The sequence below is a fragment of the Pipistrellus hanaki genome (genome assembly GCF_964339955.1).
Source record: "Pipistrellus hanaki genome assembly, chromosome: 16".
Lineage (NCBI taxonomy): Eukaryota > Metazoa > Chordata > Mammalia > Chiroptera > Vespertilionidae > Pipistrellus > Pipistrellus hanaki.
In genome coordinates this window covers 24,166,838-24,185,522 of record NC_140518.1, presented here as the reverse complement: position 1 = coordinate 24,185,522, position 18,685 = coordinate 24,166,838, and the positions used below count along the sequence as shown (strand labels likewise).

The window sequence follows — 18,685 nt, the reverse complement described above, 5'->3', positions numbered from 1 at the left end:
TGATCAATCGAAAATAACTTATTTACTGGACTCCTGGGCACTGTGTCAGATACAAAAAAAAAGTAGAGTTATTTTGGGAATGATAATGATGTAGACAAGACAGATGGCACTAACTGGGCATTAATTTTGAAGAGAAAGGCTACAGACAAAGGGCAGAAAGAAAGAGTTTTAGTCAGTCCTCTTGTGAGCCAGGTTGCATATCAATCTGGAATTTTTGTAGAACTAAAAAGATATAGAGGAATCACTATAGTTGCTATTAAATTAAAAGTAAAGGACTTGTAAATAGAAAAACATGTCAAATAACCTAATCTTTTCATTTTTGCTTTTGTATAAATTAAAAGATTAAAGATTTATGAAAACACATTCATACATTCATACACACTACAGACAGTGCTTTATATCATCCTCCCAAATTTAAATGAGACTATTAGGTAAGACTGGGCATGACTAATTCTGAATAGGTCTGACCACCTTAGAACTTAGAAGGCACTAGAAAGTCTTTTTGTGTTGGAGGAAATGTAAGCAAGACAATTTTCCGACGTATAAGACGACCCCCTAATTTTACAGTTAGGCCTATATTCGCTGTATAAGACAACCCTCAACTTCAAAGAAAAGACTTATTTTGCCGTCAAGATCTGCAGTTAATTTTTGTGCAATTTTGGTCTTTTGCCCCCGATTTTCAGTTGACTTTTTTTCATTTCAAAGGTCGTCTTATACGCCGAAAAATACGGTAACAATGTAGCGAAGATGGACTTCCATTTGTGAAAGTGTAAGTTAATCAAGATTTGTTGCTGCTAGTAGACATGGAACCCAATTCAGAGGCATGAGGAGGAAATTAGCTTTCTGGGTATTTCCTTAATACATTATATACAACAGTCTCATATGTTCCTTCATTTATTCTATATTCTAAGGTATCTATTAATCTTCTAAGGTATCTATTATCTTCTATAACAAAAATAACAGCTGCCATAAACTACCTTGTACTTTAAACTCTTTACATGCATTATCTCAACAAATCCTCACAACTAAAATATGTGGATGTTATTATTTATCCTTATTTTATAAATGATAAAAATGAGATTCAGACATGTTAAGTAACTTGCCCAAGTTCACACAGTAGGTGGAAGAGTAATAATTCATATCCCAATATGTATTATGTTCCTTTTACTCTGAGGAAGGTACATTTTAGGTGCTATGGATATTTGGCAGTGCTTATTTTGAGATGCATATAGTCTATCAGGAGACAGAAAGCCAAAAAAACAAAAAAAAACAAAAAAAAAACAGTTGTGATACAAGAAAATAGTTGTTATAACAAGCATATCCTAACTGAATGAGTAAAGAATTACATAGTTTTCCCTGGGGATGTGAAAGACTATTTGAGCACAGACTTTACGCATCAGCTATTGTTTCTTAGGTTATAAAGACACCGATAGAATTCCAATATGTACAAAGTGGTGCATACAAAACCCAGAAGCAGGAAAAAGTTTAATCTACTTAAGAAACCCCAAGGAGTCAGAAAGACTGAAATATAAAATGTAGAGGTATAGTAAATGATGCTTAAGAGAGAAGCGGTATAGTAAATGATGCTTAAGAGAGAAGCAGTATCTATGAGGTTAAAGAATTTATATTTCATCCTGTAGGAATTGGGAAATCATTAAAGTCAGTCCTGTGAACAGTTCAATAAAAGAGGTTCTACAAGTTACAAATTGTGGGATCCATAAGGCTATAAAAATTCAAGGACTGGAGATTTGAGGGGAGGTGGTGGGAATACAGCAGCATACTCTTAGATAGACCCGGGCCCAGTGCACCAAAGGCTGCATCAGGGGTGGGGACATTTTACATATTACTTCCTTGACTGGTAATTTCATTTATGTATTCATCCAATATGTGTATGCATGCCAGCAGCCTTGGTAGCACATATATTTCAATAGCAGTATCCAACATAATGGTGGGTGGCTTTTGAAATGGCTTTGGCTCACCTGGAAACTGACTTCAAGTACTACATTGGGACCTGTGTAGATATTTGTGGAACAGCAGTCAAGTACTACTTAGAAAATGCTGGTAGTGAATAGTATCTGGGGTGAACAGGGACTAGCCTATGGGATAAATCCCCTAAACCCCTGGGCACTGAGTTGGTTCACCAGATCTCAAAAAACCAGGCATAATTCAAACCTCGAGAGAAGGGGATTCTGCAAGAATACCAGGTTTTCTTATACAGCCAACAGAGAGCAGCATCTAAAACAGTGGTTCTCAACCTTTCTAATGCCTTTAATACAGTTCCTCATGTCGTGGTGAGCACCAACCATAAAATTATTTTTGTTGCTACTTCATAACTGTAATTTTGCTATTGTTAATGAATCGTAATGTAAATACCTGTTTTCCGATGGTCTTGAGCTCTACAGCAGCAATTCTATTCCCAGTCAAGGGCATGTACCTGGGTTGCAATTTCACTCCCAGCCCAGGTGGGGAGCATGCAGAAGGCAGCCAATCAACGTGTGTCTCTCTCACATTGAACTTTCTCCCTCTCCCTCTCCTTAGGCTCTACAGCAGCATTTCTTCTACAGTTGCGACCCACAGATTGAAAACCGCTGGCAGGTTTGCCTAAGACCATAGAAAAACACACATATTTACATTAGATTCATTAACAGTAGCAAAATTAGTTATGAAGTAGCAACAAAAATAATTTTATGGTTGGGATCACCACAACCTGAGGAACTGTATTAAAGGGTCGTGGCACTAGAAAAAGTTGAGAACCACTGGTCTAGAAGGAGGTAAGCAGAACGAAACCAATTACATATACCCAAGAAGAACTGAACAGACTCCCTGGGTTATAGAATTGAGATGCTTCCTCCAAATGAGAGAGACAAAAAGATGTGAAGCAGAGGCTCATGACATATATATGTTTGCATGTAGATGTTCACATAGTAAATAAATAGAGTTTCCTTTCTGCCAATAATTAACTATGTGGCCATAAACAAGCTTCTTCCTTTCTCTGAGTTTCAGCTTTCTCATCTATAACATGAAGGCTGGTTTGGTGACTTTGAAGGTCTCTTACAGCTATAAGGTTTTAGTAGGATTCTAGATGGTTACTAGAGAAGATAAAAATTCTGTGTCAATTTTAATTATGTTGTGTAAATGATACATTATCTTTTCCTCTTCTTAGGAACTGTCGTGTGAAAATGACCCAACAAATGCAGAGTTTACATCTTTCTCAGTCAAAAAAACATAGCGCCCCGTCATCTCCCAATGCCGCCAAACGCTTGTACAGGAACCTCTCTGAGAAACTGAAGGGAAGCCACTCTTCGTTTGATGAGGCCTACTTTAGAGCAAGGACTGACCGGCTGAGTCTCAGAAAGACCTCAGTGGTAAGAAAACTCTATATTCTTGCCTCGGTTTGATTTATGCAGTTGTGTTTGGATCCACATTTACCTCAGAACTTCATGTTTGTAATGTTAGAGATGCTGGGTGCCAGGTAAGACAGGAGCTGCACATATCTATGTTGTTAGCTGAAGTATGAGTGATTGTGATATTTCCATTTCCCCTTTCTCTTTTTTAATTTTCTCCCTTTTCCATTCTCTAATATACCAAAAGCAGCAAATAGGGAGTATGAGATTAAATAGATTTATTGCTCATTTAAATATTGATCAATAAGCAATATTTTATTTATTTATAATGTATACTCCATATGCTTTTTAATGGCATTTGAGACAGAATTCAAGCAAAAAAAATGCATATGCATTATATAATGGGAAATAAGACAGAAAGAGATAGAGGGAAACAGTGAAAAAATGAATGAAGAGAGGAAGTAAAGAATGGAAGGATAAAATAGAAAAGAAACTGGTGGGAATGGAAAGAGAAATAGATATACTAAAAACCTAGGCAAATATAGTACTTAAATTTTGTCATTACATTTATTTCTGAATACCTATACAGTCGTAGCAGAAAGGGAAACAATGATTTACTTTCAGCTATCAGCTAATGGGATACTATAACCAGTCTATAAGGAGACTTTAATATGTTTCTGTTGCTAAATCCTCTGGCCTTTATAAGCTGTCATGGTGAATTATGTAATGGAGAATAAAAAAATAGTATTGGTGATGTTACAAACATTCTCATGTAGTAGTTTCTTATATTGGCCCTCAGTAAAAGCTGAGGGCATAACATTAACATGCTCAGCAAGGGTATTTCTGCAGGGGGTAATGGCACCATTTGTTTGAGTTTAAAACAGAAATGAGCCCTAGCCTTTCCAGATAGAAGCATACTAGAGTTTGCCAGCAAAAGCATGGGGGAGGAAATGACTTAAGAGTGAGAGCAAATATGGCACATGAGAAATGAGACATACTAAGAATCACAAATGCACAACTGTGGACAGGGCAGCATTTTAACTTTGCACTCATTTGTTTTCCCATTTCAAACTCATCTTCTGGGAGGGCTTGGTTGTGACTGAGTTATGGCCTAAGTCTCTGAGGCTCTTCAGTTTGGCAGATTGTTGACAAAACTTTCCATTCAGGAGATAGTCCTGAGAATTGCATGCCAAAATAACTATTCCCTGGGTGCCCACTGTCAAAATGAGCATTTGCATAATCGCTTTGTATTTTCTTCCGTCATGTGTTATGTACTCAGCTAAGCAGACCTGCAGCTTTTGATAGGGAGAATCATTTTTTTATGAGACTAAAAACAAAACCTGCCAAAAAAAAAACCTGCCAATCTAAATTCAATACTTGGTCACTGAAGACCTTACACAGTTTAATTACATGACTCCTATGTTAGGTCAAGACAACAATATTTCAGTATTTTAAAGACCGAGCTACTCTTGGAAAGGATACCAGATAGATGTGTAAATGTGAATGGGTCACTCTTCTCCCATGAGCTACAGAAATATGTGTCTGAAAGAACTATGTTGTCTTTATGGGTATTGTATTAAACCTTTGGTTCTCTATGATCCCAAAGCAACTTGCCACCTAGCCCTGGAAACCCTCCCTGGGTTGAGAAAAAGGAGGGGGTAGTACAAAGTAGTTATGAGTTGGGGAACCAGTCTGCAGGCAGTGTAGAGCTATTAGAGATTATATTATAAATAGGGAATCAACATGTCATGTAAATTTTAGAAAGATTAACTACTCTTGTATCAGTGATGGGCTGAAGGAGACTAAGACTGCGACAGGAAGGTCATTACCATAGTCCAAGCAAGGGAAGATGATGGTCTGAGCAATAGTAAAGATATGGGGTGGAAAGAGAGGGGCTGAGACAGAGAAAGTGTATTCTCAATCCAAGCTAGTCACAATTTAAATTACCATTGCTATGCTCTCTCTGCCAGCATTTCCCAAACTGGATTATGTGTAACATTATTCCAGGTGCAGTTCAAACAAATGCAACTAAAAATACATTTTATGAACAAATACTAGAAACAGGTCATATTTCCCACATACTGGAGAGTCAAAATAAAGGCCCTGAGAGGTCTTAGAGTAAAATAATGGGGTAACTTGGCTTAATCCAAATTTATTTGACACATGCCCCTTTTTTCATAGAGCACTTTTTAAGGGTCTATCAAACAAGTGAAGACTGGGTTGAAAAAGTTGATGTTTGCTCTTATCTGTAGACTATCCATGCTCTACTGTATTTGCATCAGTGCATCTAAATGTACATGTCTGTTCAATGTCCCTTAGAAATGATGGAAGGAAGATCCAACACAGTGTTTACATTGGAGACCTTGGGATAAATTAAAATTATATAACTTACAAGTGGGAATGTTAAGCTACTAAGATACACTAGTCTATGAAATTGTACTAACCTGCTTTTGTTCTTCTCCAGAACTTCCAGGGCAACGAAGCCATGTTTGAAGCAGTCGAACAGCAGGACATGGATGCTGTGCAGATCCTTCTATATCAGTACACAGCAGAAGAACTAGATCTCAACACTCCCAACAGTGAGGGGTTGACGCCTCTGGATATTGCCATCATGACCAACAATGTGCCCATTGCTAGGATTCTCCTGAGGACAGGAGCCAGAGAAAGTCCACACTGTAAGTAAACCTGAAAATTAAAACATGTTCTTTTAAGGCTAGACCCCACTGAAATAGCCATTGCTCACCTTTGGAGTAGGAATGAGTGACTAAGCATAAGTTCTGAAATACTTTGCATGTTTTTATGGACTTTCATGCAACTACTGATCAGCCTAGGCATCAAGTTACATTCTAAATAGAATACACTGAATGGTATTGAAAAAGAACCTCAAGGGAACATCATCCTAAGAATATAACTAAATGTGAAATACTCCAAGTGAGGCTATAGAACAGTAAATATGCATAGAAAAAGAGGAAGTATATGTGTGATTACTGTCTTTATGTTCATAATCAGTATTCTGGTTGCACTAATTTATTCAAACACTGAGGATGGCACTGTTCTAGGTACTAAGATTGCAGTGGTGAGCAAGACAAAAATCTCTCTTCTCATAGAACTTAATTAGTACAGGGGACTTCTAATAAGCAATTAAAAAGCTAAATTAACCCTTTGCACTCCAAACCATTCTGGACATTGGCTACCAGCTACTCGACGCTAACGGCGGAAACGTGCGTTGAATTAACTCAATTCCCCGTAATCACTAATAAACTGCAATGTCCCCTGAGAGGGGACATCCAAGTGATATGCTAGAATTCCGATGTCCCCTGAGAGGGGACAGCGGAGTGCAAAGGGTTAAAATATAAACTCCAACAGTGATAAATACTATGAAGAAAATAAAATGAATGAGTGGCTAAAAGTTGATGGAATGGGAACTATTTTAAGTAGGGTTGGTCAAGAAAAGCCTCTCAGATGGAATAACATTTGAGTCTAGTCCTGGACAACATAAAAATGAGGTGTGGGGTCAAATTCTAGTTTGTCAAATATAAGATGCAGAGGCAGGCAGGGATGAGATTGCCATATTTGAAGAACATGAGGCTGATATGGCTAAAGCAAAATGAACACAGGAGAGGGGGGTCGCTGAGGGAGAAGTCAACAGATCATTCAGGCCATGGTGAGATACTTCACTTTGATTGTGTGATGAGGAGACAAATGGGGCAGTTGAAGCAGGTGAATGATACAGTCTGCTTTACATTTTCAAAGATCCTATAGTGCTCTGTGGAGAATAGACAGTGGTGAGGTAATTAAAAAGAGCAGTTAGCAGTCTATTTTTAGTGAACCAAAAGACAGGTGCCAGTTGTTTGAACTAGCATGCTAATGGCACTGATGGTAAGCAGGGGTGGAATTCTGGATGTATTTCTTAACGGCTTTATTCAGATATAATTCACATGCCATACAATTCCCTGGTTTTCAGTATATGCATAGAATTGTGAAACTTACCACAATTTTAGACCATTGTCATCAGCATCCCCAACCCCTCAAAAAAACAAAACCATTAATTATCACCTTAACCTGTCATTGCTTCCAGCCCTGGGCAACCAATCTACTTCCTGTTTCCATACATTTGCCTATTCTGGGCATTTTATATCAATGGAATCATATAATGTGTTATGAGTGCCTTCTTTCTGGAGTCGAGCTGAGGATACTGGCCAAAGGCAGACCCTGCCCAGGAGTGGATGGGATAAAATCACACAACCCTACCCCTGTGCCAGGCACTATTCTGAGCACTTTGTGTGTATTCACTCCTTTAATCCTCGCAGCAACTTTCTGGGATAGGCACTCACATTCCCCTTGGTGCAAACTCTGACCCAGTGACCACAATGGCTCTGAGCCACGGTTTTTATGTTTCCTAAAAGAAAAAAGTAAACTCATCAAACTGTTAGTTTCACTAATGCTGATTCACTTACTTCCAAGTGGTGAGACCCAGAGGCTGAAAGAGAAGCAAGCAAATATGTAATTAGAGGTCACGTCTCTGGCTCTAAATTTCATACACTCCTGCCACCCAAAGACTAGGTCCAGAGACAGATCCATATATCAGAAAACTATTTTAAAAATGCTAAGCTCACCACATCCATGTCAAAGAGTGTGAGGGTTTGGGGCTCTTCATCTTCAGTAAGAGCGCATCATCAAAGTGCTGCTTCCTTTTAGTGGACTGGAGAATTTGCAGGGATGGGCAAGTAAGGATCGAAGAAATCAAAAGGGCTTATTTGCTACCTTCCAGTTTATGTTGCAATAACGTCTGACCCAAAGATCCAGTGAGAAAGCAGTGGAAGAAGAATCAGTGGGTCTGAACATAGAGAATACAGACTGAGCCCCATTCTGTAGGAACAAGGAGACCATTCATTCAGATGTTGCTTGCACTGGGCTGGATGAAACATTAGTCCTACTTACCTAAGACGCTACAAAGAATTCTCCATTTTCATTAAACTAGTAAGACTCCCAACTCTCCTCAAGCCTCTTTGTGCATAATTAAATCTCTTTATAAGAGAATCCAAATACTAGATATCTTGTTAAACCAAAAGAAAAAGTGTTCAAAGATCCCTGGTTTTACTCACTCCCTTGAGAAAGATAACCACAAAGTTGGAAAGGACAGTGAGAGATCAACCCAGGTTTTAACCTCTGGGAAATATGACACCTAAGTCATCTGGCCACCCAACAAGTCAGAGACATAGTGGTAGAGACTCCCTCAGGTGTAAAAATGGCAAAGAAATCTTGACTATCTATGAAGCCTCCACATATATATCTTCACTTTTCACTCTAGCCCTTCAGGATGGTGTTATTAACTCCATTTCAAAGAGGGAATTTTTATGTTGAAAGGCTAAATGACTGATCCAAAGATACCAAAAACTCAACCCCAAGTCTGTGGGACACCAAAGCCTGAGGTCTGTTTATGAAAATTTACTGCCTTTCCAAACAACCAATAACAGAAAGCTGTGGCCACTGGATCCTGTGTCTCTCTGTGTGTGCTAAAATCCTGTTCTATGCACTAAGGTGCCATTCCTGTAGGAGAGAGGCAGGATAAAAGAACACAGTTTGTTTTCAGAAACTTCTAATTTATTTCATATACCAAATACAAAAGAAAGTGCTATTGTGCATGAGTATGAGACAGCCCACAAGAAAAACCACTTTGCCAGCCAGAACCAAATAAGCAAATACCTGCTACAAATTGTTCCCCAGTAACTCCAGAGACAGGGTATAAGAGAAGAAAAATAAAAATGAAGTCAAAATTCCTAGAGTGTTTTACATATTTCAAAAATGTTTTTGCTGGCTAAAATAAGGAAACTAACTCCCATCTCAATGAGAAAAACTGGAATAAGATAAGTCAGATAATTCACCCAATGCTACAAAACTAATAAGTGGTAAAGACATGATTTGAAGCCAGATCTTTAAGTATTCAATTCTTTGGTATTTGTACAAAAGCTTAACACTCTTATCACACCATAGATGCTCAACTCCTTCCTTCCCTGATTCTCCATCTGTTCCTCTTCCAATGCTTGTCAAGTATTTCAAAGCAGAGTGCAGGGTTTCTAATAGGGTCACTTTTCTGTCTTCTCCCCATGTGTTCCCTTCTGAAAACTAGCCCAGTATTCTTTCTACTATGCCAATCAAGAATCCAGCACAACTCAGAAGAAAGTCCTCTGTAATTCTCCCCATTTCATAACAGGAATCACAAGGACAGAGAGGAGTTTAGAAACTTAACTCCTAACCACTGATGTGGCCCTGTCTTCTAGTCTTTAGTGCCTCAATCATAGAACTAGAGAGAGGTGTTCTTTATAAACATGGCTTGAAACTCAACCACGTACGTTTTCTTATTCACAGGGAAAGTCCCAGAAGTGGCCACCCAAACTTGTACACTGCCAAGGTTAAATGTATTTAGAACTCCCACCTGCTCATTAGATGATTCTACTATCTTTACTCGGTGACTCTTTTCTGTTACTCTCATCTTTAGGCAAGCAGCACAAAGTAATACTTATTCCTTCTAGAAGAAAACTTCAGTCACTATTATAATAGCATCCCAAGTGTGCCAAGTTCAGGAAACAGAATCTGAAAAGACTGGAGTTAGGAAAGCTAATGTGCAGAGATACTTCAGGATACCTGGAGGCTGTGCCTTTGATAGTTCATCCATTCGGTGTTGTCCCAGTATCCATGACTATCATGTTCAACTGAACAGCAGTATATGAGAAAGACTTGTCTCTGCTTGGGAAAGTCCCTAGTCATAAACCCTCTCTTATCCTCACTAATTCATACCCTCAAATCATAGTCCAACAGTCTCCAGAGGAATTTGGTGAATCATCAGTGAATCCTAGCCTTTCTGAGGCTGCTATTTATTTGACATCATTTAGGCTCTGTAAATAACTAATCATAACGAAGCCAGGTATTATCTTTTGGCATATCTACCATGTGCAAATCCCACTCACATGGATTTTGTCTCGCCTTTTAATCCCAGTACATGGCACATAGTAGGTATTCAGAAATTGTCAGTTATAATTTTAAGCCCTGTCATTTGCTGCTGGGAAGTACAGGTATCGAATTTTAGCACATACACACAAATACACTGTGATATTCATAAATGTATGAAAAAAACCTTTAAGTTTTCCAATAATTTATATTTGGGGTACCTGTTGCAGAATTTGGTTGTAGATGTAGCCTGATTTTCTTTTTACACAGTTTAAACATATGAAGGTAAGAATGGTGGAATGCTCCTCACTCTTAGTCTTTCTGCCCTTCCTAGGGTTAGCATTCTCCCTTCTCTTCAAACCCTCTCCCCTCTCTCTGCATTGCTTTGTGAACTCCTCTCTCTTGCTTTCTCTTGGATACTGAAAATGGGACTAGGAAATGTCTCCCAGAATGAGTTATGTTTGGTTACTTCATAAAATGCAACTGCATAGTAACTGTCATTTGAGTAGGACACAGACACCGGTGTTACAATTTTGGCAGACTTGTCAGGATGCACCCCTCGCTTCTGCAGTAGTTGGGGGTTCGTGCTGGGACTGGTTCAGGGCACGTCTAAGAGGTGTGACTATAAACTAATGAAGCCAGCTTTATATAAACAAACACACCAGAAAGTCTACAACCCAAACGAATGTTATCCTTCAACATGGTCCTCATGGGAGACCCCACACTTGCTCCAACAGTGCTGCCATTGCTCTGAACACATTTGGATTTGTCCTCAGAGCCAGTTTATGAGAAAATCTGACTCGTTGCTTAGAGTCACACCTGATTTTTATTCCAAAACAGCACTGCCCAACGTCATCACCCTCCATGTTCCATCAGACTTGATTTAGAGTTTTCCTGAAATCAAATCTGCCCTCAAAGGACAAAGATTTGCAACCATTAAGAATATGTAAAGAACTAGCCTTAGGCACATCTCTAGAATGAGTCTTAAGATATTTTTATCTGCTTCACTAAAATATGTGGACAGTAAATTTGATAGGATCAAGTAGAACATAGTATAATCTATTGGTATGGACTCCATGGTTAAATATCCTCCTATATAATAAAAGCCTAATACTCTAAGTGTCTGGTTATCCAGTCTTCTGTTCAACCAATCAAAATATAATATGCTAATGATACGCTAAGGCTGCTCAATCACTCACTATGTCGTGCACTGATCACCAGGGGGCAGACATTCTGACTGGTAGTTTAGCTTGCTACTGGGGTCCAGCCAATTGGGACTGAGCAAGATGGGCCAGACATGCCCTGGAGCCCTCCTGTGGTCCCTTCCCGGCTCTGATAGTGCACTGGTAGGGTTCTGGCCTGCACTCACTTGCAATCCGGGACTCCTTGGGAGATGTTGGAGAGCTGGTTTCAGCCCAATCCAGCTCAGTGCACTCCCACAAGGGGAGCTGCTCAACCAGAAGCTGGTCTCACAGGTGGCAAGCACAGCAATATTGGCGGGAGCCTCTCCCGCCTCCGTGGCAGTTCTAAGGATATCCAACTTCCAGCTTTGGTGTGGAGTGGGTCTAAGACATCAGTCGGACATCCCCCAGACTGTGAGAGGTCACAGGCCAGAATGAGGGACACCCCCTCAACTGCACAAATTTCGTGCACTCGGCCTCTAGTATGATTTAATAAAGAGAAACCCAGGTGCAAATGTTAGGTATCACAGAAATCTTTGTCAGTTATTTAAAAATGATTAAAATACATCTTCAGAACTGGTTGCCCCAGGCAAAAATAGTAAGATAATAAAATAGGTGGCTAAATCCTCACCCTGACATACAAACCTATTCCTTGAACCTCATTTCATACTGCTCACCCCTCTCCCATGATACACCAGCCCCACCAGACTCTATTCTATCCCTTCAATGTGCCATATCATACCAGAGGGTCTTCAGATTTGATATTTCCTATGTTTGGAAGGCTGAAAAGCTTTAAATCTTATCAGCACATGCTCTTTAACATCCCAGTTTAAACATAACATCTTCAAGAGAAGCTTTCTCTGACCACTAAGTCCAAAGTCACTTTTTTCATTTTTATTTAATCACATTGTTTTAATTTTTTGCATAGCACTTATTACTATATGCTATCTCTCTGTTTTTGATATTTTCTCTCTCCTTCATTAAAATGTAAACTCTACATGAGCAGAAAATATCTCATTCATCACAATATCCCTAGCAAAACAGGCACTCAATAAATGTGTTTAACTGAATTAATCCCAAGGCTAATTATAGTTAAGGGTGTGAATATATTATTTATCTTTAAGGCAATGATTTCACTGAATATGAAGTGAATTGATCTTTATGTTTCCAAATAATTATTTAGATATCAGGTGGCCATAGGCTGAGCTATAGTTACCTGTTCTTAAATTGTCTTTTCATGCTTTTGCTTTTCAATTTTAAATATATACAGAATATATTCTCATCACAAACTAAAATATCTTTGACCATATGGGTGTGTATATGCACACACTCACAGTCTAGGTTCCTACCCTTAAATTGCTGCAACATAATCATTCCAAGCCTCTTGAGGCTTGATCTAGAGCAGCGGTCGCCAACCTTTTGGACCACCAGTTGGCGACCACTGATCTAGAAGGCCCATTTCCAAGCTTATTCAGAGTGACCATTGATAAGAGACTTGTGTTCCTTTCTGCATGGGCCTCTCCCTTTCCATAAAGCTGCTCTCTGACATGGCAGCTGACTTCCCACAGAGCAAATGATTGGAGAGAGAGAAACTAAATGGAAGCAACAGTGACTTTTATAACTTAACCTCAAAATGATCAATTTTCATTTCTCCTTAATCTTGTTGACCACACAGACCAACCCTGGTACAATGTAGGAGCATGTGAACACCAGGAGACGATTTTTTAGGTCCTCTTGGAAACTGGATACCCCACTACCTGTCTAGGATTGTTGAGAATTAAATGTAATAAGAGCTTTAAAACATTTCCCTGGCACATTATAAATGGTCAAAAACATTGGTAGCCAGTATAACTCAAAAAAAAAAAAAACACAAAAAAACAAAACAACAACAACAAAAACACGCCAAGAGTATCTAGTATTTAAATATTTTATCCATTTGTTGTATAGTTTGTGCTATGAAAACATTGCTCAATAAAAAAGCACTTTTTAAAGTTTATAGAATTTTATGTTCCAAATCTACACTACCAGTACAAGAGCTACTAGCCACTATAACTACTGAGTACTTGAAATGTATCAGTCCAAATGTATTCTAAATGAAAATTTTACACTGAATGTATCTCAATAATTTTATATTGATTACATGTTAAAATAATACTTTCACTCTACTGAGTTAACTAAAATATATTAAGATTAATTTCATCTATTTCTCTTTGTTTTTTAATGTCATTTGGAAATTTAAAAGGATATGGCTCACACTATATTCTATAGGGTAGCACTAAAAAAATTAGAAGATAAATTATCGTCTTTCATACTTAAGCTCCCTATGAACATTATTGGGTAATATGCTTTGTATTTCCTAAATAAGTTCTACAAGAGTTTTGTGTGTTTGTTTTAAGAAAAAATGTCCATTTGCCCCTTGGGATAGTTGGCAGGAGTCCCTCTCTGTGTCATTGGCCCTGGCTTCTTAAAGAACTACAATTGCAACCTAAACTATATAATATGGACTTTGTGAATACACATTGTGCTGGAAAGTAGCAGAGAGAAACTCCAGACCTCATGTCCAGGATATAATGAGTTCTAAGAGAAGAAAATTCTATGGTAAATTAAAATGAAAATTTTAACCTCCAAAACATTTTTGGAACCACTAGCAAAGTCCTTGGGAAAATCTGAACATAAGTAAAGCCAAAATGAATTTTGAGTCCTGAACCTTAGCAAGATGGGTAAACTAAAACTTATGGTATGAGTGCTTCTAGTGTGAGAATATTTGAACTTAAAGATGTTCAATTATTGAACTACTTCTATATTCTTTCTTTGATGTTCCTACCTAAAAATAAGTCAGCTGTGAGGTTGTTAGAAGGTTGTCACTTACAATCAGCAAATATAAATTTTATTAACTGTCTATTCTTGTTCGCCCAAAGGATATTGGCTTATAATACAAGGTTTATACCTAAGTAACCTTGTTTTATCCTTTGAAACAACAGATAGTGTTGAAATTGATACCACTTACTATTATAACATATTTCTGAATAGTAACTGAACAGAAAATTTTTATCTGGATAAATCGAGGTTTCTTTTTAATGTAAGAACATAAAGCTATTTTATAAAATCAAGTATTTATTTTTGTGTGCCTCTAAAAAAGCATAACATATGCCAATGGGTATAATAATAAAATACAAGCCTCTTCTAATTGAGTCTTTTCTATAAATCATCACTAACTTATTACAATTTATGAGAGGGGTGCCATTATTATGCTACTTTTAGTGATGAGACATGGGCTCCAGCATAACTGATTAGGGTCATATATTCATAAGGGGCAGTGGTATAAGGACCTTATAGCCTTTTAACTAGCTCAGGATAAGGAAACTTTTTTAAACTAAACAAAAATCTTTAAGTTAATGTTAAAAGTGAAAAGGACTAGGCTAGTTTGATGACTTCTCCTCACGAAGGAAATCATATAGGGCCAAGGGACTATAGGAAAAGGCAACCCAAGCTACCGTATTTTCCGGCGTATAAGACGACCCCCCTAATTTTACAGTTAAAACATAGGTTTAGGCCTATATTCGCTGTTTAAGACTACCCCCCACTTCCGAGGCAACACCAGTTCTTTTTTTAATAGACCGCCTCTCTCTGACTCTGGCCAATCTGAGCAGGCTTTTTACTAGAACACAGTGTTGTCTTATACGCCGGAAAATGTGGTAGTTGTAAGGATCCTTTGAGCACTAGACGAAATGCCTGTCTTAGAACAATAAAAACAAGAAAATTGCTAATAACAATAGAAAAGTTAGCGCTAAATTGAAACATGGCATATCATTAGTAATGGGCAAATGTATTCTTTTTTTCTCCCAAGCAAGCCAAATGAGTTGTTCCCTAAAAGTCTCAATTAAATTAAATTAGTGATAAATTAGGTTGTTTCTATATCTTGGTTATTGTAAATAACATTACAGTGAATGATAGAAGACTGGATATAGAAGAAGTGGTACATATATGCAATGAAATATTATTTTGGGGGGGAAAAAGAGAGAGAAAGAATGAAATCTTACCATTTATGACAACATGGATGGACCTAGAGGGTTATAATGCTAAGGCAGATAGAGAAAGACAAATTCCATATGATTTCACTTATATGTGAAATCTAAAGAAAAAAATAAAACAGAAACAGACTCAAATACAGAGGACACACTGATGGTTGCCAGATGGGAGGGGGTTAGGGAGGATGGGTGAAAGAGATGAAGGAATTAAGTACTACAAATTGGTAGTCACAAAATAGTCATGGCGAGCAGGCCTAAACCATCAGTCAGACATCCCCTGAGGGCTCCCAGACTGTGAGATGGCGCAGGCTGGACTGTGGGACACGCCCCCGCCCCCCCCCCCCCCGCCCGCCCAATTCCCAACGAGTACACGAATTTTGTGCACTAGGCCTCTAGTATTGTAATAACTATATATGGTTGCAGGTGGGTTCTAGAAATATTGGAGAACCACTTTGTGTAAGGTACATGGTTATCTAACCTGGAACTAATACAGAATAATATTGAATATAAACTGTAACTGAAAAAAAAATTAATTAAAAATATAATCACTTTCATACCTAAAAAAAAATTGAAATTACTTTACATTTTCCCCACATTATATTTTCAAGCTTTTAACAATTATCAATCAGACCCAAATTTACTAATTGCAGGGCAAGGGAAAAATTAAGAACTAGCGAGGCAAGGAAGTAGTTAGTGATCTATAGTTTAGATTCTGATGGTGTCTGATCACTATTTATCTCAGAGTTTAAACAGTAATCGTAATTGTATTCTTTGAACACCAAGTGCCTGCCCATCCCCCTACTCTTACCCGGTAGTTAATTAGCTGGGCAGGTCTTATAACAAATACCCACTCAGAAACACTGGGTGGTAGAAATGCTGTTGATAATTAAACCCCACAATAGCAAGGAGCCTATTTCAAGAGCCTCCAAGTGGTCCTGCCCCAGTCGGCCTGCTCCCCGCACACTCACAGACCCTCTATTGTACTGGCTATGGCAGTGCAGAGGGATTGCTGTTTGGCTAGAGAAGGAATCTACAGCAGTAAGAGAGAAAAAGCCCAAGCTTGCAAACAGATTCAGGAGCTCTGAACTCAAGAGGGAAATATTCAGAGGGTGGAAGCGAAGGGAGAATGGATCCAAAAATAAGAGAAGTGGATGGGCAGGAAAATCAATCATAAAATAGACACAGCCTTTCTATTTTCTATGTCAACCAATCAACCAAAATGAATTCACCAATCTCATGACAAACAGGTAGCTGTTAGAAAATGGCAATACATAAATAATAGATTAATTTGCATTCTACTTGGTTTAGAGTAAGTTCACTGAGTTTTTAAGAAAATCTTGGATAATCATTCCACCTCCCTGAGTCTAAGTTTCTTCACCTTAAAATAAAGAAGTTGCAAAGGTCCTCATCCTGGGGAGGCAGAAACAGGAATGCGATTTCCAGCAGGATCAAATGCCTAACCTACCACACGAGTACTTAAGATAAAACTACACAGTTTAAGATAATTATCATTTTTACTTACTTTTGCTTAGAATGTATTAACCCATTTTGTTAGGTTGGTTATCTCCTACTGAACAGATGCTTCTACTGGCAATTATATAGGTCATTAAAAGGTCATTAATAATAGGGAGAAAATGATTAATTTATGAGTCAGCTGATTTGGTAGGCAATAAAAAAAATATTTCAAAAGAAAGTGTTTTATTAAGTCATTGAAAAGTCCATAGGGGGGAAAAAAGAGGGTTTGTTTGGTGAAACCTCTGGCTCAGTCAGTGCCTCTCCCACTCATGCGTGGGATTACCTCTAACAACAGAGGCAAGTGCACATATTCCCAGGGGTACATGGAGATTTAGCCTGGGATGGGGAGGCAGGGGACCTTCTATAAAGTTTCCCTAAAAAAAAAAAAAAAAAAAGCACGGGGATTTAGATGAGTTTGGAAAACTTACCTAGTCATCAAATTCTATGGATCTCCCTTGTTAGTCTATGAAAAGGCAAAGTGTTTATCTTGAAGATATAGAATCCCTTTACCCCTATAAGTCAAATAACATCATGTCTACAACCTGGGAGGAGAGGGAAAGTCTGAAAACAAAGTGTGTTGTACTAGGGAAAGCAGGAAAAATATCAGGGGAGCCAAACACAGCTCAAGAGAAGCTGTCCATCTGAAATGCCACCTGGAATTCACACCCGTAATAACTGTTGTGAATATAAAAATTAATAGGGGGGATTTTATAGTATTAGAAAAATTTATTTTTATAAATCATGTGTCTATCACCCAAGTGTTGACGCATGCATGCAATTCAAACATCAGGCTTACAATAAAAAGCTCACTGAATGACTTAGCAAGGACAATTCCCCCATTTTCTCTATAATTTAGAGTGGAAGAAGGGGGGGGATTGGGTAGAGGGTGCAGTTACTGGGTCAATTAATCAACCTGAAAACTGTGACACAAACTCTGACGCCTAACCTATGTCTAAAAATACACAAATGTATACGAATTTGTTTTAAACTGTCAATGCCTATATTTAGGACCTTCCCAGCAAGGCTATAATGAGACTGTGTTTGAGGGCTTCAGTCATAGCAGACTCTACCATTAATCTGAAGTTAGTTAAATTAACAGCATTTAGTACTGACTTGTCAATCTCACTGCTTCAGGAAATTGCACCTTGAGGCCACTAATATTGCCAATTTTTCCACTGGAGTATGCGCCCATGTGTGTATATGTGTATTTTTTTTCTCCAGAACCTCCTGTTCATACCCCATCATTGCTTCCCTAGGTCCACAGCACTTATATTATCATTTATTCTGGCCTCCTTTAGCCTTCCCCGGGGATTCTGCGTAGGGTAGCTGCTCAGTGAAAGAGTTTTTTAGCTTTATATTTATTTGTTTATTTTTCTGTCATGGCTCATGACTGAGGCTTTAAAAAAAAAAAAAAAAGCGTGACAGTATTTAGAGTACATGATTGACTGCTACAGCAACATTCATTAACCATGACAAATCTGCAGCAAAACACAGTCTCAAGTGTTCTAAATAGCAATGTTAAAAAGAAAGAAGAAAGAAAAAGGAAAAAAGGACTCAACTCATTTTTCATTGACCTCATCGGTAAATAAATTTAGACTGATAGTGAGCAGGGGCAATAATAAATTAGTATTCATTTCCTATAATTAATGCAAACATGCCTATGAACACA

General features: G+C 38.1%; 1 protein-coding gene across 1 annotated transcript in view; it reads left to right on the top strand.

Annotated features, from left to right (window-relative positions):
- The window catches only part of ANKFN1 (ankyrin repeat and fibronectin type III domain containing 1), a 387,619-nt gene that overhangs the window by 255,322 nt on the left and 113,612 nt on the right, over positions 1 to 18,685 (top strand). Inside the window, exons 5-6 of the mRNA XM_084862549.1 lie at positions 3,164 to 3,365; positions 5,809 to 6,019. Of these exons, the coding sequence (XP_084718675.1) occupies positions 3,164 to 3,365; positions 5,809 to 6,019 (413 nt within the window). The remainder of the gene's footprint in view (positions 1 to 3,163; positions 3,366 to 5,808; positions 6,020 to 18,685) is intronic.